The sequence below is a fragment of the Mobula hypostoma genome, chromosome 20, assembly GCF_963921235.1.
Source record: "Mobula hypostoma chromosome 20, sMobHyp1.1, whole genome shotgun sequence".
Classification (NCBI taxonomy): domain Eukaryota; kingdom Metazoa; phylum Chordata; class Chondrichthyes; order Myliobatiformes; family Myliobatidae; genus Mobula; species Mobula hypostoma.
Genome location: NC_086116.1, coordinates 23,324,524 through 23,348,008, shown reverse-complemented (window position 1 = coordinate 23,348,008; position 23,485 = coordinate 23,324,524). Strand labels below are relative to the sequence as shown.

The 23,485-nt window shown below is 38.8% G+C and overlaps 1 protein-coding gene across 5 annotated transcripts in view; it reads left to right on the top strand.

Moving 5' to 3' along the window:
- bltp3b (bridge-like lipid transfer protein family member 3B) overlaps nucleotides 1-23,485 on the top strand; it is a 143,756-nt gene that overhangs the window by 48,912 nt on the left and 71,359 nt on the right. For all 5 annotated transcript variants that reach the window (XM_063072540.1, XM_063072537.1, XM_063072538.1 and 2 more), the window contains exon 3: nucleotides 20,259-20,297. In XM_063072540.1, coding sequence (XP_062928610.1) covers nucleotides 20,259-20,297 — 39 coding nt within the window. The remainder of the gene's footprint in view (nucleotides 1-20,258; nucleotides 20,298-23,485) is intronic.

The window sequence follows — 23,485 nt, the reverse complement described above, 5'->3', positions numbered from 1 at the left end:
TGAGGTATTGTTTCTCCAACCTGAGAATGGCCTCATCTTGCCAGCAGTGGAGGCCATGGACTGGCGTATCAGAATGGGATTAAACTTAAAATGGTTAGCCACTGGGTGATCCTGTCTTTGTTGGCCAATCAAAGGATATTCATAATTTTTTTTAAATAAATAGTCAAGCATCCAAGTATAAAAATAAAACCTAAAGTTTCAATGTTTAAAAAATGTAGTGTTAAATAGGTATTTGTAAACTTTTAAAAGTGAAAATGGATATCACCAAGTTAAGTCAAAATTGGCAGGGAGAAAATTTAGAATATCTTTAATGGGAAAACACATCAGATCAGGCCGCATTTGGTGAGGGAAGAAGAGGTCTGTGGTTTAAAAAAAGTGTGAATGATGGAAACAGTGGAACAGGCTATGTCAATGGAGAAAAAAAGAGAATCAATATTACATGACCAAGAGAAAATCTGCTGATGCTGGAAATCTAAGAAATACACAACAAACTGTTGGAGGAATTCTGAGTTCCTCCAATATTTTGTGTGTATTACATCAATATTACATGAATAATTTTACTGAAGAATTATCTAGTTATGGTACAGATAAAGCAAATAATTTGAAGTTATTGAATTTGAGACGGAGCCCTGAAGTCTGCAGTTGTCTGGATGGAAGCTGCGCTGCTCCAAAGAAGTTCAATGTGGGATGAAGAATTGAATATGGAAGCTCAAGGTTATTCTTGAGTACTGAATGGAAGTGGTCAGACAGGAGACTACATAGTGACCATCAAATGTAATACACCAAGTCTGAAAGATGTGCAGCTGATTCATCACTTCACCTGGAAAGGCTATTTCCTTCCCAGATGGTGGGAAGGGGTGAGATAAAACATCAGGTATTAAATCTTTAGTTGCAAGGGATATGAGAACAGGAATGGTTGATGGAGATGGAAGAATGGATCAGAGAATTGAAGGGATTGGCTTTTTCAGAATGGAGTCTGAAGAAGAAGGTGTTTAGTGATGGAATCTTGGTGGTGGAAATTGCAAAGGATGATCTGTTGAATGTGGAGTATGCTAGGGGGAGAAACTGAATGATGAATTGTTAATGACAATTTAAAGATTTCTGCTTTTAACTACTTGTCTGTTAATCCTGATGTAGTGTAGCAGTAATGACTTTGAATAGTAATAATTTCATTGTCATTAACCTACTACTTCTGTGCTGTTGTGATGAACACTATTTGAGACTTGCTAGAAATTATAACAGCAGATAATTTTGTGAAAAATGGAAAAGAATGATGCTACTTTATTGAAATGTTCTTCAGAATTCCATCAGCAGTCGAGCCACACTGATGGTTATTAACAGATCAATCAAGCGACATTTTCAGAGCCAGCGTTGATAAGTGGTTGCACACAAATATCCAAAGTTGATCTTTTGACCTGTTCCAATTCACAGTTAACTTTGCAAAAATGGCATTTTTGTCATGGGCCCTGATTCGGGAAAATGTAGGAATGAGGTACCAAAAGAACCTTTCATTTATATGGCACCTTTTAACTATTTCAAAAATTCCAAATTGCTTTATATTAGTTTGAGTTACTGGAAAGAAGCCATTCCTGTAATGCTGCCGAAAACTCTACTTAAGAGGAATGAGTCACACTCTCTTGTCTCATATACTTCATAAGAAACTAGTGAAAGAGCAGGAAGGTATTGTGACTGCCAGTCACTCGAAGGTCAGCATTTAGAGCAGCCATGATGGGCTGATCTGTGATTCAAATGGACAATCTGAAAGTTTTTAAATATCTTATTTCTATTCAAATATTTCTAATTTTTAACTTCAATTTGTATGTTTGGAAGTCACAACTGCTTTCTAAAACTCAATCGCTTACAGCACCGGTACCCTGTGCCCTTTTAAATCGGTGGTACAGCAGTGGAAACTGCAAGTAATTTCTAACTAGTGGGAGTGGACATCACACAGAACCTCTTGTCGTCCCAGAACACATTCTACACAGTAAAGAAAGCTTACCAAAGCCTCTACTTTTTGAGGTGGGTGAAGAGAGCTGGACTTCGCACATCCATACTTGCATCAATTTACAGATGTGCGGTAGAGAGCATACTGACAAGCAGCCTCACCTTCCTGGTAAGGAAACTGCACCGTGAAGGCAGGTAGGTTCTACAATGGGTAGTTGAAACTGGCCAACTCATCACTTTCATCAGCCTTGCTGCCATCAAAGACATTTATAAAGAAATGTGTCGGAAAAAGGCCAGTAACATCATGAAGGATCCTATCCACCCCACTCATGGATTGTTCCCATCAGGTAGTAGGCTACGTAGTATCCATGCAAGACCACCAGACTCAAAAACAGTTACTTTCTCCCAACAGTAAGGCTGATCAATGTCTCCACCCACTAGTTTACTGGTTCCTTTCAGTCACCTTATGTATAGCCTAGCATCACTTTATGGACATACAGTCAACCTATGTATATGAACTATTGTATACATTTATATTTATTGTGTTTTTACTATTATTGTGTTCTTTATCTTTTGTGGGTGTTTCATGCTGCATCGGATCTTGAGTAATAATTATTTCATTCTCCTTTACACTCGTGTATAGGAAATGACATTGAACAATCTTGAATCTTCCTTCCATCATAGGGACACTTCAGAGACACTTGTTAGACTTTGAGATATGCTGAAAGGAATGGGAGTGTAACTTCCTTTCTGTTTGCATAACCATTTGAGTGAAACGATGTTAACATGCCAACAGCAGCAAACCTGAAGGGAATAGAAAGCATAATAATGCAATAAATCTGAATCAATGGATCAGTTTTTTTCCTCATCTTTATTTTCAGTTAATTTATCTTTTGCTTTACTATATCTTAGATTTATTTCCTGGAAGTAATAATAACTGTTTCTTTATTGAAGTCTTGTATTGTTGAAAATCTTACCAACCTTCAAATGTTAATCCAGTTTCCCGGTTTAAAGTGGAGTATCTAGCAGTAATTATTTTCAGATGTTCTGCATCCTGAGGAAGAAGCAAGCTGGTCCTGGTGGAAAGTTGAGTGCTTTGCTAGATTTCTTTGTATGTCCTTCCTAAAGCAATATTTTTGCCATATTCAGAATTGAGCTTTGTAAAGGTTTTGTGTTTAGTTAGGCACACGTCAAATTAAATGTGTCCTTGCATTTTCACAAAAAATACGATTGTGCAATGAGCAAATAGATGTGAATGAAACCCATGTAGATAATTACATGTGTTTTGTTCAAAACTTTAATAGTGTAGTTAATCATGCTATGTGATATGTTTGAAAAGCTTATTTTTATGATAGAATACAAATTGCAACTTTCAGTTTTGGTTTGCATGACAAAGAATTTTCTAGGCTCTGGTAGATTTTATTTTTCAGTTTTTTAAAATAGATATAGATTGGAATTTTTTTCAATATTGCTGTAAAAATTGGCTGCCAGTCTTGTTTAGTCTTCCTCTAAACCTTATTTTTCTTTATTTCTTAAATGTTGCGGCAAATCTAGTCGGTGGTGTTTTGCATATAAGTTTTATGTCAGAATCAGATTTAATAACACTGGCATATATTGTGAAATTTGTTAACTTTACAGCAGCAGTACAATGAAATACATAACAGATAAATTTAGAAAAAATCTGAGTTACATTAAGCATATATGTCTATTAAATAGTTAAGTTAAAATAACTAATGCATAATAACAGAAATAAAAAAGTAGTGAGGTAGTGTTCGTGGGTTCAATGTCCATTGAGAAGCTGGATGGCAGAGGGAAAGGAGCGGTTCCTGAATTACAGAGTGTGTGCCTTCAGGCTTCTGTGCCTCCTTCCCGAAGGTAACAGTGCGAAGAGGGCATGCCCTGGGTGGTGGAGATCCATAATGATGGACGCTGCCTTCCTAAGGCATCGGTCCTGGAAGATGTCTTGGATACTACGGAGGCTGGTACCTATGATAGAGCTGACTAATTTTACAAGTTTCTGCAACCTATTTTGATCTTGTGCAGTAATTTCCACCCTGCCCCCCCCCCCCCCGTAGCACATGGTGATGCAGCCAGTCAGAATGCTCTCCATGGTACATTTGTAGAAGTTTTTCAGTGTTTTAGTTGATAAACCAAATTCCGAATGAAATATAGCTGCTGTCTTGCCTTCTCTATAGCTACGTCAATATGTTGTGTCCAGAGATATTGACACCTTGGAGCTTGAAATAGCTCACTCTTTCCACTTCTGATCCCTCTATGAGGATTGGTTTATGTGCCCTGGTCGTATCTTTCCCGAAGTCCAGAGTCGGCTCTTTGCTGTTGCTGCCGTTGAGTGCAAGGCTGTTGCTGTGACACCACCCAACTAGCTGGTATATCGCATTCCTGGATGCTCTTTTGTCACCATCTGAAATTCTGCCAACAATGGTTGTATCATCAGCAAATTTATAGATGCTGTTTGAGCTAGGCCTAGCCACACTGGGTGTAGAGAGGGAATAGAGCAGTGGGCTAAGCACACATCCCTGTGGAGTACCTGTGTTAATTGTTAGCAAGGTGGAGATGTTATTTCTAATCTACACAGATGGTGTTTCTCCCATTAGGAATTCGAGGATCCAGTTGCAGAGGGAGGTACAGAGGCCTAGGTTCTGTAGCTTTTCAATTAAAACTATAGGAATGATGTTAAATGCTGAGCTATAGTCAATAAACTGCATCTTTGACATAGTTATTTGCATTGTTCGTGAACCAAGGGTGTGTGGAGAGCAATTGAGATCGCATCTGTTGTAGACCTTTTGTGGCGAAAGGCAAACTGCAGTAGGTCCAGGTCCACCCTGAGACAAGTGTTTACTCCAGCCATGAAGAGTCTCTCAATCTCACAGTTGTCACAAGTGAATGTCCATTAAATTCACCATTATGACTTCCACTTGTACAGTCCTGAACTCTCAATTAGCAATGCCCCATGTGGGAATGCTGCTTATATAATTGGACTTAGAATGTGCTTGCTCTATTGCTGGTTCATGCTTCTCTTGGATTGTGGCTGAATTTTAGTGAAATTGTGACAGTGGCCATTAGAAAGGTCATTGATTTATTTAGTGTTATTTAATGAAACTGTAATTTGATGAAGGCTGCTGTTTTTAATTGTATTAAACATTTCTATAAATGGTAAACTCTTTACATGCCTCTTCATTTCAAAAACAAAGGATCTGGGAAAACAAACAGAATATCAAACTGCAACGATTGAAACAACTATTGACATTTTTCCAGTGAAGTAACAGTAGTGTAATATACTTGTTGGAGCATACACAATAAGGCACTGTTCTTCCGAAAATTACCACAGCAACCTGGACTTGATGTAACTGGCGTTTTCTGTGGATACAAACTAAACAACAAGAACACTTTGGATTGAAAATGATGCATAGCTAAGAGGAACAGCAATGTACCACGATCCAACTCCTTCCCCATACTGGAAGTTGCTTGCACTTAATATAAGTTAAGATAAAGCCTAAAATTGATCACTCTAAGATACTATATTGATTGCCTGTGCATCTTTTATTATGAGAAATGCAGGTTTGAAAGCCGTTGACCAAAACACTGATTTAATCATTCTAGTGACAATTTACTTGAACTGCACTATTTTAAATTGGCCATATGGTTGACTGCAAGAAGGAAGACTTCCGACAGAAAAATGGAAACATGAAATTTAATTCATACAAGATTAATTATATGTTTTAAGACGGGAATATAGAGCAAATGGAAGGATATCAGAATATTTGTGACAAGAATTGGATCTACTGAATGTATGTCCGCAGTTCAAGATAGCATGGCAGTCCAATATATTAGTTAAAGAGGCAAACAGGGAGATTTCCATTATTATGAACACAAAGGACATTAGAGCTTGGATATTAAACTTAATCTGTATTTATTGCTTGTTTATTTGCTTGTTAATTCTGGTTCCCTGCATTACAGGAAAGGCTAGATTGCACTAGAGGGAATGAGGGGAGGATTGGTATTGGTTTATTCTTGTCACATGTACTGAGATACAATGAAGTACCTTTGTGTGCCATCCAGTCAAACCATATTTTACATAAATGCATCAAGGTAGCAAAAAGCAAAGCAAGACCAAACTATAGTGGTGTAACTGCAGAGAAAGTGTAATGCTGGTAAACAAACAAGGGCAGGGTCATGACAGGGTAAATTAGGAGATCAAGTTTGCCTTTAGATATGAAAGGCTCGTATGAGAGTCTAATACCAACTGGATAAAAGCTGTCCTTAAGTCAGGTGGAACATGTTTCCAAGCTTTTATCTCATGCACAACCAGTGAAGTGGATAGTCAGCATCTCTTCCCCAGGGCACCACTGCTCAATACAAGAGGACATGGCTTTAAGGTAAAGGGTGGTAAGTTCAAGGGGGATATTAGAGGAAGGTTTTTTACTTAGAGAGTGGTTGGTGTGTGGAATGCACTGCCTGAGTCAGTGGTAGAGGCAGATACACTAGTGAAGTTTAAGAGATTACTAGACAGGTATATGGGGGAATTTAAGGTGGGAGGTTATATAGGAGGCAGGGTTTGAAGGTCGGCACAACATTGTGGGCCAAAGGGCCTGTAAAGTACTGTACTATTCTATGTTCTTTGACAGGTAGCAAGGAACTTTGATTGTGGTGACTATTTCCTGAGGCAACAAAATGTGCAGACAGAATCCATGGAGAGAAGGCTGTATGTGTGATGGACTAGGCTGCATTCACAACTCTCCACAAGTTCTTGCAGTGTTGGCAGCAAATGTTTTCATTCGCTGTGTTGTTTCCTTTGAACAGATGTTGCAGAGGGAAGACTTTCATTGGGGTGTTGCAAGGGTCCTAAAGGAAAGGATCCTTTTCCTTCACCAAAGGCGCAATAGAAGCCAAGGCTTAAACTAATTCACAGAAGGATTAGAATGGAGCTGAAAAATAAATTGAGGCTGGTAGGGTCTGGGGCTTGATGTCTGAAAGGATAATGGTCTGAAATCCTCACCACATAGACTTGAAGAGCTACAGGGCAGTGAATCAAGTGCTCGATAGCATGTAATGAATGTTTGTTTCTTATAAGATATGCGGGGTTGAAAGCACAAGGAAAAATTGAAACAGGCAGTGATTCTTTTGGAAAAAATATCTACGCAAAATGTCAATAGCTCAATTTCTTTCTTAGATACAGGGTGACTGATTTGCATTTTTGATCACAATTCTGCTTTCCACTATCTGACGGTGTTCTTAATTAAATAATGGGTTAAAATTATAGATGTAAAATTAGCAGAAGACATGCTTTGCAGAAAAGGGCATAGAAAATGTTTGAATCAAAATTTTGAAATTACTATGCTTTTATTGAACATTGAAAGTCCATTCATAGCAAGATGTTTTGTTGTTTTCTTTAATCTTTACTGAACCTGTATCCAGAAAAATATTTGCGAACTGTATAGGACCCATAGAACAAGTATGAATCAAGGCTCTTCACATGCAATGTTGTATTTTGCCTTCTCACCAGATTCTTGGTCCTTTTCAATTGGCATGATGATACCACTTCATGTCCATTTGCTGTTTCATTTTACAATTTTGGTTTAAAAAGACTGGATTATTTCTTGGAAAATCTGCATGCAAATAAATTTTCTATCAACATTGACCTTTCCAAAAAATATATGACTGTCTTATGATGCTTACAGAACGATTGTTGTGATAGAACAATATATTTTAAAGCAATGTAAAGCAACTTTGATATTTGCATTGAAGACAAACCAGATAACGTGGTTTTTGTTGCATAGAAACATAGAAAATAGGTGCAGGAGTAGGCCATTCGGCCCTTTGAACCTGCACCGCCATTCAGTATGATCATGGCTGATCTTCCAACTCAGAACCCTGTACCTGCCTTCTCTCCATACCCCCTGATCCCTTTAGCCACAAGGGCCATATCTAACTCCCTCTTAAATATAGCCAATGAACTGGCCTCAACGGTTTCCTGTGGCAGAGAATTCCACAGATTCACCACTCTCTGTGTGAAGAAGTTTTTCCTCATTTCGGTCCTAAAAGGTTTCCTCTTTATCCTCAAACTGTGACCCCTCGTTCCGGACTTCCCCAACATCGGGAACAATCTTCCTGCATCTAGCCTGTCCAATCCCTTTAGGATTTTATACGTTTCAATAAGATCCCCCCTCAATCTTCTAAATTCCAGCGAGTATAAGCCTAGCCGATCCAGTTTTTCATCATATGAAAGTTCTGCCATCCCAGGAATTAATCTGGTGAACCTTCTTTGTACTCCTTCTATGGCAAGAATGTCTTTCCTCAGATTAGGGCACCAAAACTGCACACAATACTCCAGGTGTGGTCTCACCAAGGCCTTGTACAACTGCAGTAGTACCTCCCCGCTCCTGTACTTGAATCCTCTTGCTATGAATGCCAGCATACCATTCGCCTTTTTCACCGCCTGCTGTACCTGCATGCCCACTTTCAAAGACTGGTGTATAATGACACCCAGGTCTTGTTGCACCTCCCCTTTTCCTTATCGGTCACCATTCAGATAATAATCTGTTTTCCTGTTTTTGCCACCGAAGTAGATAACCTCACATTTATCCACATTAAATTGCATCTGCCATGAATTTGCCCACTCACCTAACCTATCCAAGTCACCCTGCATCCTCTTAGCATCCTCCTCACAGCTAACACTGCCGCCCAGCTTCGTGTCATCCACAAACTTGGAGATGCTGCATTTAATTCCCTCATCTAAGTCATTAATATATATTGTAAACAACTGGGGTCCCAGCACTGAGCCGTGCAGTACCCCACTAGTCACTGCCTGCCATTCTGAAAAGGTCCCGTTTATTCCCACTCTTTGCTTCCTGTTGGCCAACCAATTCTCTATCCACATCCATACCATACCACCAGTACCGTGTGCTTTAAGTTTGCACACTAATCTCCTGTGTGGGAGTGTGAGAGTGTGGGAGTTGCAACAATGTGTGGTCTAACTAATTTGGAAGGGCTGTGTCCTTTAATATAGATGTCAAAGCTCATTATAGTGATGTGAGATTACTGCATTCTGATTTTAAAAATATCTTAGACACTTACACACAGGATGCTTTGCCCCTTGGGGTATATTTCATCAGTGTAAAATGTCCTCTGATGATGATGCTGAAGATGATTGTTGGCTGTGGATTCACCTTTAAGAGTGCTTCAGAATGAAGCTCCATTCTGACCTTAAGAAAAACAGGGTTGCTAGATCAATTAGAGAAATCTTGGTTAATTATTCATTTTTTTCTGGGTGTTTTATAAAGTTGCATTATTCTTGCCAAGATCAACTAACTTGGCATTTACTGACAATTCTCCTGAAGGCTTGGTTTGTTTCAGTTATTTATATTGACCAATGATCTAGATAACTTATTCCAATAACACATACCACTTGAAAGATGGCATATCTGACAAGAATAGCAGCATTCCTTTTGTTCTGCATTGTATTGCCCGTCTAAAATCTGACTCAACTCATGGGCAAAACTTGAACTTCCATTCACATAATTTGCAGATGAGAATGTCATTGCTGGCTTAATAGTAGAAACTTGTATTTTATCAAATCAGAACTTTTATACATTTATTCCTTTATAATATGTAACCTGTTTCCATATTGCGACCTGCTACATTTGTTTAATTGGACTATTGAAATTAATTCAACAAGTGAATAAATAATTTTTCTACGCAAACAACAGGAATTCTGCAGATGCTGGAAATTCAAGCAACGTACATCAAAGTTGCTGGTGAACGCAGCAGGCCAAGCAGCATCTATAGGAAGAGGCGCAGTCGACTTTTTCTACTTTTTTTTAAAAAACATCCATCTTTGATTTAGTTGGTTATACACCTTTGTCAAGAATGGAAGCATAATCTATATTGCAGCTGACAAGGTTAAAGAGCATTCATTTTTTTTTAGATTACTGACAATTTTCAATCTTTTTATTTGTTTCGTAATAATAAACATAACACAGTAATGGTACAAAGTTATTGGGAATACATTAATATAATTGGCATAGTTAATTATAAAGCCAGTTGACACTTAGATGATGAACCTCCCAATCATATAGGATACAGATGAACAATATAAAACAAAGAAAAATATCTTTAAAAAATCATGAAAAAGGAAAAAAAATAACACAATAAACCCCCCCCCCAAAAAAAAACTAATTTAAACAGTATTAATCAACTAAACTAAAAAAAAAGACATGGGCTGTTATGTAACATCATTAAAAAAAAGGAAATCTTAGTGTCGATGACTCCGTTCCTCTCAACCAATATTACAAAGAAATAAAATAAGTTTGGAAAAGGTCAAATTACATCATATGAAAATGTTTAATAAATGGCCTCCAGGTCTTTTTCGAATTTAATAGAGGGATCATAAACAACACTTCTAATTTTTTCCAAATTTAAACACAACATAGTTTGAGAGAACCAATGAAACGTGGTAGGAGGATTAATCTCTTTCCAATTCAGCAAAATGGATCTTCTAGCCATTAATGTAAGAAGATTCAAGATTCAATTCATTCTAACCATACATCAGCTCTGCAGGGCAGAATGAGACAGCGTTTCTCAGGGGCAGTGCAATCATAACATAACAAACGCAACACTAAATAATAAACTTAACAATAAATAGTAAAACACAACAGCCACATGTCAGTTAAATCAGTTATAAGTGTCCAGTGCAAGTTAAAAGTGTCCAAAGCAGAGTCAGGCGGAGCAGCTATTTAGCAGTCTGACTGCCTGTGGGAGGAAGCTGTTTAGTAGCCTTGTGGTTTTAGGCTTGATGCTCCTGTAATGTTTGCCTGATGGCAGAAGAACAAACAGTTCATGGAGAGGGTGTGAGGGGTCTTTAATAATGTACCATGTCTTCTGGAGGCATCGACTCTGAAAGATGTCTTGGACAGAAGGTAGGGAGACCCCAATAACCTTCTCTGCTCCCCTAATCACCCTGTGCAAGGCTTTTTTGTCGATAGCACTGCTTTTTTGTCGACAGAAATGCAATCATCCGACAAGCTGAAGAGGTTAAATGACTTGATTCTGTCATTGGTAACCAAAAAATAGCAGTAATTGAGTGAGGTTGTAAGTCAATATTCAAAACAGTTGAGATAATATCAAAAATATCTTTCCAATATTTTTTCAACAAAGGACATGACCAAAACATATGAGTTAAAGAAGCTGTCTCGGATGACATCTATCACATATAGGATTTATATAAGAGTAATAACGAGATAATTTATCTTTAGACATATGAGCCCTGTGCACTACAGGTTTCCCATGCCATCCGAAGGTAGGGCGTTCCTATGAAACGGTTTGTAAGCCGAAATGTCGTAGAGCGAAGAAGCAATTACCATTTATTTATATGGGAAAACTTTGTGAGCGTTCGCAGACCCAAAAATAACCTACCAAATCATGCAAAATAACACACAAAACCTAAAATAACAGTAACATATAGTAAACAACAGGAATTCTGCAGATGCTGGAAATTCAAGCAACATACATCAAGGTTGCTGGTGAACGCAGCAGGCCAAGCAGCATCTATAGGAAGAGGCGCAGTCGACGTTTCAGGCCGAGACCCTTCGTCAGGACTAACTGAAGGAAGAGTGAGTAAGGGATTTGAAAGCTGGAGGGGGAGGGGGAGATGCAAAATGATAGGAGAAGATAGGAGGGGGAGGGATAGAGCCGAGAGCTGGACAGGTGATAGGCAAAAGGGGATACGAGAGGATCATGGGACAGGAGGCCTAGGGAGAAAGACGGGGAGGGGGGTGACCCAGAGGATGGGCAAGAGGTATATTCAGAGGGACAGAGGGAGAAAAAGGAGAGTGAGAGAAAGAATGTGTGCATAAAAATGAGTAACAGCTGGGGTACGAGGGGGAGGTGGGGCCTAGCGGAAGTTAGAGAAGTCAATGTTCATGCCATCAGGTTGGAGGCTACCCAGACGGAATATAAGGTGTTGTTCCTCCAACCTGAGTGTGGCTTCATCTTTACAGTAGAGGAGGCCGTGGATAGACATGTCAGAATGGGAATGGGATGTGGAATTAAAATGTGTGGCCACTGGGAGATCCTGCTTTCTCTGGCGGACAGAGCGTAGATGTTCAGCAAAGCGGTCTCCCAGTCTGCGTCGGGTCTCACCAATATATAAAAGGCCACATCGGGAGCACCGGACGCAGTATATCACCCCAGTCGACTCACAGGTGAAGTGATGCCTCACCTGGAAGGACTGTTTGGGGCCCTGAATGGTGGTAAGGGAGGAAGTGTAAGGGCATGTGTAGCACTTGTTCCGCTTACACGGATAAGTGCCAGGAGGGAGATCAGTGGGGAGGGATGGGGGGGACGAATGGACAAGGGAGTTGTGTAGGGAGCGATCCCTGCGGAATGCAGAGAGAGGGAGGGAGGGAAAGATGTGCTTAGTGGTGGGATCCCGTTGGAGGTGGCGGAAGTTACGGAGAATAATATGTTGGACCCGGAGGCTGGTGGGGTGGTAGGTGAGGACCAGGGGAACCCTATTCCTAGTGGGGTGGTGGGAGGATGGAGTGAGAGCAGATGTACGTGAAATGGAGGAGATGCATTTAAGAGCAGAGTTGATAGTGGAGGAAGGGAAGCCCCTTTCTTTAAAAAATGAAGACATCTCCCTCGTCCTAGAATGAAAAGCCTCATCCTGAGAGCAGATGCGGCGGAGACGGAGGAATTGCGAGAAGGGGATGGCGTTTTTGCAAGAGACAGGGTGAGAAGAGGAATAGTCCAGATAGCTGTGAGAGTCAGTAGGCTTATAGTAGATATCAGTGGATAAGCTGTCTCCAGAGACAGAGACAGAAAGATCTAGAAAGGGGAGGGAGGTGTCGGAAATAGACCAGGTAAACTTGAGGGCAGGGTGAAAGTTGGAGGCAAAGTTAATAAAGTCAACGAGTTCTGCATGCGTGCAGGAAGCAGCGCCAATGCAGTCGTCGATATAGCGAAGGAAAAGTGGGGGACAGATACCAGAATAGGCACGGAACATAGATTGTTCCACAAACCCAACAAAAAGGCAGGCATAGCTAGGACCCATACGGGTGCCCATAGCTACACCTTTAGTTTGGAGGAAATGGGAGGAGCAAAAGGAGAAATTATTAAGAGTAAGGACTAATTCTGCTAGACGGAGCAGAGTGGTGGTAGAGGGGAACTGATTAGGTCTGGAATCCAAAAAGAAGCGTAGAGCTTTGAGACCTTCCTGATGGGGGATGGAAGTATATAAGGACTGGACATCCATGGTGAAAATAAAGCGGTGGGGGCCAGGGAACTTAAAATCATCGAAAAGTTTAAGAGCGTGAGAAGTGTCACGAACATAGGTCGGAAGGGATTGAACAAGGGGTGATAAAACAGTGTCGAGTAACATATAGTAAGAGCAGGAATGATATGATATATACACAGCCTATATAAAGTAGAAATACTTCTCTACAACGATTGCCTGCACAGGTCTCCGTAGCGAAAATCTCACGCAAGCGCTGTTGGCATAAACGCGCTCTCCAGTAACCTTTAAACCATGAAGCTGCCAAATCTACCAAATAACACGTAAAAATACATAGCCTATATAAAGTAGAAATAATGTATGTACAGTGTAGTATCACTTACCGGAATCGGGGAAAACAGCTTGCCGAGCACACTGATGATGGTGTGTTAGACTGAGTCATCGCAGGTTGGGGTGGTGCAGTGGCCCTCACCCTCCAGGCTGCCGATTGCTGATTGCATCGCCTCTGATCTGGGCCGACAATTACGTGTCAGCGGCACCTAATTAATTAGCATGTTTATTTCGGCTTTTTTCTTAAAGATGTGCTGTGTGCCTCCTGGCTACCGCTGCATTCTCCGCGAATCGGTACACTATCTGTCCGGGGCCCGGGGGTTGGGGTGATGAGACACGGGGGCGTCATCTCATCCATTGCTTCACTTTTGCTACTGCATTCGGTTTCGATTGTTATCCTTTCCTCTTCCAATTGCATCAGCTCTTCATCTATCAGTTCTTGGTCATGAGATGCCAAAGCCTCTTCAACATCATCTTCGTCAGCTTCCACAAGCCAAACTCACTTTGTTCTTGCTTCGTTCACCACGATCAAAATGCTTAATTATGTCTAGTGTAACACCCTTACGAGCTCTTTCTGGCTTTTCCGACACCTTAGAACTCATCTTGCTAACGGCTGCTGAATGCAACGTGTTTAAGCAATGCTGTTTGGAATCCAGGGCAGAGTGGCTGCTCGGGGTGCGCGCTGATTTTTTCGTGCGCTGATTTTTTATCGCACGCTGCCTTTCCTCATAACAGTGAAAACACCTTCTGAAAGTGAAAACGGGGTACTAATGTTGGTCTTTCGTAACAGGTTTCGTAAAGTGAACGTTCGAAAAGCGAGGGACGCCTGTACTTTAAACTGTATCAACGCATGTTTAGCACATATAGAGGATGAATTAACTAATTGAAGAATTTTTCCCCATTTTTCAATCGGTGCAGTAATCTTAAGTTCTCTTTCCCAATCAGTCTTAATTTTATTAGATACATCAGGACATATATTCATAATTGTATTATAAATAATTGCTATAACACCTTTCTGAAAAGGATTTAAATCTAAAATGTTTTCCAAAATATCCATTGAATATAAATTTGGAAAGTTAGGAGAGGCAGTATTTAAAAGATTTCTAACATGTAGATATCTAAAAAAGTGAGATCTAGGCAGATTATTAGATAGTTGTTCAAAGGACATAAAACAATTATCCGAAAATAAATCACAAAATCGTACTATACCTTTGATTTTCCGATCTAAATATGCTTGATCCATAGTGGAGGGTTGAAGAAAGAAATTAAATAAAATAGGACTTGCTAAAATAAATTGGTTCAACCCAAAAAACTTTCGAAATTGAAACCATATATGCAAAGTATGTTTAACTATTGGGTTATTCATTCGTTTATAAAATTTAGGAAGAGTAAAAGGAAGCGAAGTCCCTAAAATAGAACCCAATGAAAACCCTTGAAAAGAATTATTGGGTAAATTCCAAGATCTACCCAATGTGGACTTGAAATTACATCCAAGTCGCATAACCAAAATTTTAAATATTGAATGTTAATTGCCCAATAGTAAAATCTAAGATTCGGGAGAGCGAACCCCCTCCCCTCCCACACACACTTTTTTAGGTTTCGGTAAATGTTTTTTTACCGAACCTAGGATTTTTATTCTGTCATATATATGAGGAAATTTTTGAATCGACATTATCAATAAAGGATTTTGGAAAAAAAATTGGTACCGTTTGAAATGCATATAAAAATTTAGGCAAAATAATCATCTTGATAGCATTGATCCGACTGATCAGTGACAAAGACATTGGTGACCATTTAGTAAACAAAAGTTTAATCTAATCAATTAAAGGTAAAAAATTAGCTTTAAATAAATCTTTTTCATGATTTTAACCCCTAAATCTGTAAAAGAGTCAGTAACCAATTTAAATGGTAAACATCCATAAATAGGAACCTGTTTATTTAGGGGAAATAGTTCACTCTTATTAAGGTTCAATTTATAACCAGAAAAATTACTAAATTGAGCCAACAAAGATAAAATAACGGGAACTGATTTCCCCAGATTAGAGATATATAATAACAAATCATCTGCATATAATGATAATTTATGTATTTCGCTTCCACGGATAATACCAAAAATGTTTGGCGAGTCTCGGTTGGCAATTGCTAAAAGTTCAAGGGCAATATCAAATAATAATGGACTAAGAGGGCATCCTTGCCTAGTACCCCAAGATAGACGAAAAAAGGGAGATCTTTGATTATTAGTACAAACCGAGGCCACAGGGGTATGATATATCAATTTAATCCAAGATATAAATATTGGACTAAAATTAAATTTTTCGAACACACAAAATAAATATGGCCATTCAACTCTATTGAAAGCTTTCTCAGCATCTAATGAAATAATACATTCCGGAGTCTTAAGTGAAGAAGTATAAACAATATTCATTAACCTCCTGATATTAAAAGATGGAAAAAGATGTTTTTTTATAAATCCTGTTTGGTCCACAGAGATAATTTGAGGTAATACCTTCTCTAACCTAGTTGCTAAAATATTTGAAAAAATTTTTGAATCTACATTCAGAAGAGATATCGGTCTATATGATGCACAATCAGTAGGATCTTTATTCTTTTTAAGAATTAAAGAAATAGAAGCTCCATAAAACGATTGTGGTAATTTACCTAATCTGATTGCTTCTTTGAATATTCTAGAACACCAAGGAGAGAGAATAGAGGAAAAAGACTTTAAAAAATTCCACTGTAAAACCATCAGGACTAGGTGCTTTGCTGGAATTCACTGAGGAGATTACAGCTGTTATTTCTTCCTCTGTAATAGGAGTTTCTAATGTTAAACAATCTTCGGGTGAAATTTCAGAAAATTCAATTTTCTTAAAAAGTTGCATGTTAAAATCATGAGGAAAGTCAGAATGGTGTAAAGAGGTATAAAATTCTTGAAAAGTTTTGTTTATCTCGTCATGATCAACTGTCAAAGTATCATCATGTTTACGGATCTTAATAATTTAATGTTTAACCAAAGTAGTTTTCAATTGATTAGCTAATAATTTACCCGATTTATCACTATGAATATAAAACTCACTTCTAGTTTTCATTAATTGATTTTCAATCGAGGATGTTAATAATAAACTATGTTCCATTTGGAGTTTAACTCTCTGTTTATAAAGCTCCTTGCTAGCAGCAATAGAATGTCTCTTATCAATTAATTTTATCAACCAACAAAAGTGTTTCATTCTTAATATGTTTTTTCAAACCAACAGAATAGGAAATAATTTGTGCACGGATCCCATACTGTCCCGTTGGAAATTTCTTCTGTAATATTAGTTGAAAAGAAGAAATCAATCTGTTCCTTCATAAACTTAACAAAGTCCAAGTCTTGAAGCAAATTAGAATTAAATCGCCATTGTCTATTAGTAGAAGAAGTATCCATTAACTTAATAGAAAGTTTCATTGGAGCATGATCCGAAGTGGCGATAATGTCATAATTGCAATCAATTACAGATGGAATTAAACGAGAGTCAATAAAAAAGTAGTCAATTCTAGAATAGGAATGATAATGATAGTTAAAGAGCATTCAAAGCAAGAATAACACTGGTTGATTGATATTAGGGTGATACTTTAATTAGGATAACTTTTCTGTCCTCGGTGATTTTCAGGAAAAAAAATAGTTTTTACAAAAACAAGTACTGTAGGTTAGGTAATTGTAGCTCTAAACTTTTTTTCAGAATGCTTCATAAATAATATTTTCTTAATTTTTAAGTGAGCTAAAAACTTAAATGTGGCAGAATTTCACTACTTTGGGCTTGCCCCCTACCCAGAGTCTGTAACTTTGTCTTCAAAATAAAGTATTAATAAGTATGCAATTCATGAAATTTTTAGTTTGTGTTTTCTCACAAGAACTTTTAAACACATGTCAAATTCATGTGAGTTATACAATTTGTACATTTTTTATGACGAACCAATGTCCGCAACATCACTAATGCGCAACACATCCAGTCAGTTTTTTTCAAACAACTGCTTATGTGGTTGCCAAGGAAGTGAGATGGGGATAGGGGAGCATGTGGTTGTCATGGTAGAAGACTGACATTTTGATGTTCAGAAATGTGAGCAATATAGATTTATACCTCCTGATCTGTGAGTATGTTTATTATATGTCATTACTAAATTACTGTTTGAGTGTTTTAACTGAAGAAAAAATAACTTCACTTTATTTCTGTATATTTAAATTCCATTTACAAGTTAGTTATTCGGTCGACTTAGCCAGTGTGAAACTTAGCCAATTTCTTCTTTTAAAAAGTGAGAAATGTCATTACAATCATACAGCTGGTGGTGAAGTTGTCAAGATGGCCCCAAAATCATCAGCAGACCTATCAAAAAAAAATACACAGACACAATTAAAGAAGACCCAATGAAATATCAGCAGTACCTTGAAAGAGAGAGAGATGGGAAAAAAAAGGGAGCCAGGAAAACTAAGATCATCTCACAATTACTGAAGTGCAAATAGAGACTAAAGAGATGACAGTGGAGAGTTAATTAAAGAAAGAAAAAGGCTGCTGATGAGAAAACACGGAGAACGGAAAGAATACCCTACCAGAATATCCAGTAGGCCAACAAAAAGAGCAGAATGACCTCATTTTCTCGAGACTTGACCCATGGATTTTGACAGGCCTAACCCACACGGTACCTGACTGGCAGAACACAGTACGTGTGCTTGCAACACTGTGTGTCCGACAGAGTGATCAGCAGCACTGGGGCTCCACAGGGGACTGTCTTGTCTCCCTTTCTCTTCACCATTTACACCTCGGACTTCAACTACTGCATAGAGTCCTGTCATCTTCAGAAGTTTTCTGATGACTCTGCCATATTTGGATGCATCAGCAAGGGAGATGAGGCTGAGTACATGGCTACGGTAGGAAACTTTGTCACATGGTGTGAGCAGAGTTATCTGCAGCCTATTGTGAAGAAGACTAAGGAGCTGGTGGTAGACCTGAGAAGAGCTAAGGTACCGGTGACCCCTGTTTCCATCCAGGGGGTCAGTGTGGACATGGTGGAGGATTACAAATACCTGGGGATAGGAATTGATAATAAACTGGACTGGTCAAAGAACACTAAGGCTGTCTACAAGAAGGGTCAGAGCCGTCTCTATTTCCTGAGGAGACTGAGGTCCTTTAACATCTGCCGGACGATGCTGAGGATGTTCTACGAGTCTGTGGTGGCCAGTGCTATCATGTTTGCTGTTGTGTGCTGGGGCAGCAGGCTGAGGGTAGCAGACACCAACAGAATCAACAAACTCATTCGTAAGGCCAGTGATGTTGTGGGGATGGAACTGGACTCTCTGACGGTGGTGTCTGAAAAGAGGATGCTATCTAAGTTGCATGCCATCTTGGTCAATGTCTCCCATCCACTACATAATGTACTGGGTGGGCACAGGAGTACATTCAGCCAGAGACTCATTCCTCCGAGATGCAGCACAGAGCGTCATAGGAAGTCATTCCTGCCTGTGGCCATCAAACTTTACAACTCCTCCCTTGGAGGGTCAGACACCCTGAGCCGATAGGCTGGTCCTGGACTTATTTCATAATTTACTGGCATAATTTACATTCTACTATTTAACTATTTATGGTTCTATTACTATTTATTATTTATGGTGCAACTGTAACGAAAACCAATTTCCCCCGGGATCAATAAAGTATGAATCGCCTCATAGGAGAGGCCAGAAAAATGTGAGAGCAAACAGAGCTAAAGGATACTGTGATCTCACTGAAGCCCATGTGAAATTTTATGACATTTTGTCTTTAATTGTAAGTTTTGCTTCTTCTAATTAGACATGTTTTGTCAGAGTTAATGTTAAAATAAAGCCATTGTTTTTCAATGTCAAAAGTATTTTGTCATTACCATTACAGTGCATATTTTGTTTGGAAATGAAGTTTGATTTAGAAATTTTGGTTTGAACTCATTTGCTGGAGTCAAGTGCTTTGATGCCAAAATCGGCATTCTATCAAAAAAGGGTTAAATTCCAATGGTCTAATTAGTAAACAAATGTGTTATTTAGCCAAGGAAAATGTTGACATGCTTAAGAAAATGTGTCTCAAAAATATACTCTTAATGTACTTTAAAAAAAAGTTAAAACGGATTTATTAAAGGGCATGGTTTTTATTTGCAGGATTGACTGAAATCTTTGTCATTTCATCTTAAATTAAATTAAGAACTTTGATGGTATGATGGAAATAACGCTTATCCATGAAAACTCTGCAAGAACACCTTAAAATATAAAAGCTGTCTTAAAGATTGATCAATGCCAAACTCTGGCCTTCATTCCAGAACCTAAAATAAAAATTATAACATAAAGAAAACAGAGTATGAAGCAATGTCATTTTTCAGAATTTCAAGTAGGTAAAAGTGTCACTGATTGAAGAATCACCCATTAAAGTTCTTTGAGGAAAAATGTAATTTCAGTACTTGAAAACCACTTCTCAAATAATTATTAGTTATTGAAGTATGCCTGTATTCTTTTATTCAGGGAACTTTTGTGCATTGGACATCATAATCTCAATTGTGAATTTTTATTATGATACTTTTCTCAAAATGTTATATGACTTGTAATTTAATTTAAATATGGTCACATTAATTAATTGCAAAATTTGAAGGAAAAGTTGAATGAAGCTTTTGGATTTAAGCTGTGTTAGTAATTCTGAAAAAATTAAATGTTTATGGATTAATCAATTCTTCTTTTCTCTTTCAGATCCATTGGACTAAACTGAAAACTCATCCAATCTGCTTGGTAAAATTTCATTTTATTACAGTAATTAAATATAAATTGTGTGCTAAGTGCTTCAGTTTCTGATGAGACTTGACACCAAAAGGAATAATTGAGCAGCTTGGTTTTTAAATTAAGTTCATTATTCAGAGCAATGTTTAATATGCATTTATCTATATTACAGTGTATTCCTGAGGGAAGTAGAATGAATAATGTTCATATATCTGTTCTACTATTCAGTTCTACTATTTGCATATGAAGGTCTGAACTACATTCAGCATTTTGCCATTGAGTGGCAGAAAACCTCGAAACCAGAATAAGGTTTATTATCACTGACTTGTGTTATGAAATTTGTTGTTTTGTGGCAACAGTACAATGCAATGCACTTACCTATCACCAAGCAAGAAAAGATTAATTTGTGGAAGCCAATTTGCACAGCCCCCTGACATCACTGTGGCAATTCACAGATATACTGTGACAGTAGAATCAGAATCAGGTTTAATGTCAGTAATGTAAGCTGAGAACTTTGTTGTTTTGTGGTAGCATTATAATGCAGACATAACAAATTACTATAAGTTACAATAAAAATAAGTAAGTAGCACAAAAGAGGAATAGTGAGATAGTGCTCATGGACTTCTCAGAGTCTGATGGCAGAGGGGAAGAAATTGTTCCTAAAATGTTGAGTTTCAGATTTTAGGCTCCTGTACATCCATCCTGACAGTGGCAATGAGAAGGGGGCATGTCCTAGATGGTGAGGGTCTTTAATGATACTTAGTTGATATTATTTGCAAGATGCCACCACATTCATGATTTGCACACCGAGGTGGATATTCACTTTTCACCAGTGTTTTCAAAACTGCTCTGATGGATTGTCATGGAGTCCAGTAGGAACACATGAACTTGGGTAGTTTCCCTTTGATTATGCTGGAGAATCTGCGTGCAGCATCTGCCCAGCTTCTCTATTCCGGTGAGCAAGTTAATGTGTAATTGAGTACAGTTTCATTTATTTTCAAATATATTAATATTTTCAGGTTTTTTAGTACTATACGAATGTTAGAAGACATTAAGAAGCATTCCAAATGCTTCATGTGGCTGAAATGTAAGATATGTCTCAGCTTGTAATAATAATGGTCCCCCCCCCACTCCTCATACTGAAATTCAATCTAATATAACTTGCACCTTTCAAAATTCTGTTACTGGACCAGGCCATGCCACTGAGCATTAGGCAACTGGAAGGCAAGTAGCAAAAAGGAATTTTCAAAGTTAAACCACCATATTAGTCAATGGCAAGAGCTAGTGAATGGTATTGACAAGTTCAAGTTTATTTTCATTCACGAACACGTATACAGCCAAATGAGATAACGTTCCAGGGGGCACAGATTAATACATACAACTCACAGACATAACACATAAAGTAATACTACCGCTAGTAACTTAACAAATAATACATATATGATACAAGTTTAAGAAAATAAACAGTATAATGATGCCGGGGGCTTCTAACGTAATGAGTCCTGGGTGGTGGCAGGGCGTTCAGTAGTCTTATGTCCTCGGGGGGTGTGGGCAAGAAGCTGCTTCTCATCCTAACAGTTCTTGCCCTAAAGCTATAGGACCTCCTGCTTAATGGTAGGGGGTGTTAAAAAGATTGTTGGACAGATGAGAGTGATCACTGACAATGCTAATGGCTCTGCATATTCAGTACTCCTGATAAATGGGTGGAAGAGAGACCCTCATGATCCTCTCAGCAGCCCTCCCAATCCTTTGCAGGGACTTGTGGTCAGATGCCTTGCAATTCCTGCACTAGACCAGGACACACTCAATGTTGGTCCTGTAAAAATTGGTTAAAATGAGGGGTGGGTGGGAGTTTCACTCGCTTCAATCTCATTAGGAAGTGGAGATGCTGCCGTGCTTTTTTGACCAAAGAAATGGTTCTGAGGGACAAGGTGAAATCGTCTGTTAGGTGCACTTGCAGAAACTTGGTGTTCCTATTTCTCTACACAGAGGAGCAGTGCATGTTCAGTGAAGAGTGGTCACTCTGCACTTCCCAAAGTCCACCATCATCTCTCTGGTCTGTTCATGTGAGACTCTAGTTGTTGTGCTTGTACCATTCTACCATCCGCTCCATTTCCTTTGTGTATACCGTCTCGTCGTCGTTATTGATGAGGCCAACCACTGTTGTGTCATCAGCGGATTTGATGATTCGGTTTGAGCTAGATCTAGCAACGCAGTCATGTGTCAGCATTGTGAACAGTCGCCAGAGAACGAAGCCCTGGGGAGCGCCAGTGGTCTGTGTGATGGAGCTAGAGATGCTTCTGCCAACATGGACTGATTGTGGCCTTTCTGTGAAGAAGTCCAGGATCCAGTTACAGAGAGAAGTGTTGAGACCAAACAAGGATAGTTTACCGCCAGCATTTGAGTTACGATCATATTGAACACCAAGCTGGCAGAACAGGATTGAGTGGGAGTGCAGAGGCTATGGAATTATCAGTGGACTGATTTGAGTGACAAGCAAACTGGTAAATACTGGGTCATGATCTTAGAGTGAATTCTCACAAGTTGGTGAGGTTTGCATGATTAATTTTTCAGTAACATTTATTTTTTTTTCCCAGAACACTTGTATTGTCATTTAAGCAGCCACACAAATGTAGTTCTTTCAGTGACTCTATTTAACCCATTTTAAACCAGTCCAAACTAATCCCATCTGCCTGCAAGTGATCCATAAGCCTCTATTCCCTATCACGTGGTATGACTACATACCTATCTAAATACATCTTAAATGTTCCCATTGTATCTGTTTCCACCATCATTCAAATCAAGTTCAAGGGGAAGGGAGGGAGGGAATGTTCCCCTCCCCCTCCCCTCCCCAAATTCACATTCAAATTCAAGTTTAATTATCATTCAGCCATACATGATTACTGTTGAATGAAACGGCATTCTTCTGGGGCAAACATGCAAACATACAGAGTACATTTCAAAATAGCAAACAAAAAAAACATAGTCACACATTAAAAAAAAACACTTAGTCCAAGACCCTGAGCAGCATGTCCCACAAATTGATTGTACAGATTACTGGCAATGCCAGTTTGTCATTCCACCAATTGAAGACTTGGAGGGCAGCACCAATGGGACAGGCTAGCCCCCAGTTGAGCCTGGATGCCACGCTACACCGCCTCCAGTGAATCTCTCCTGGACTGCAGCAATGGGCAAGCCTG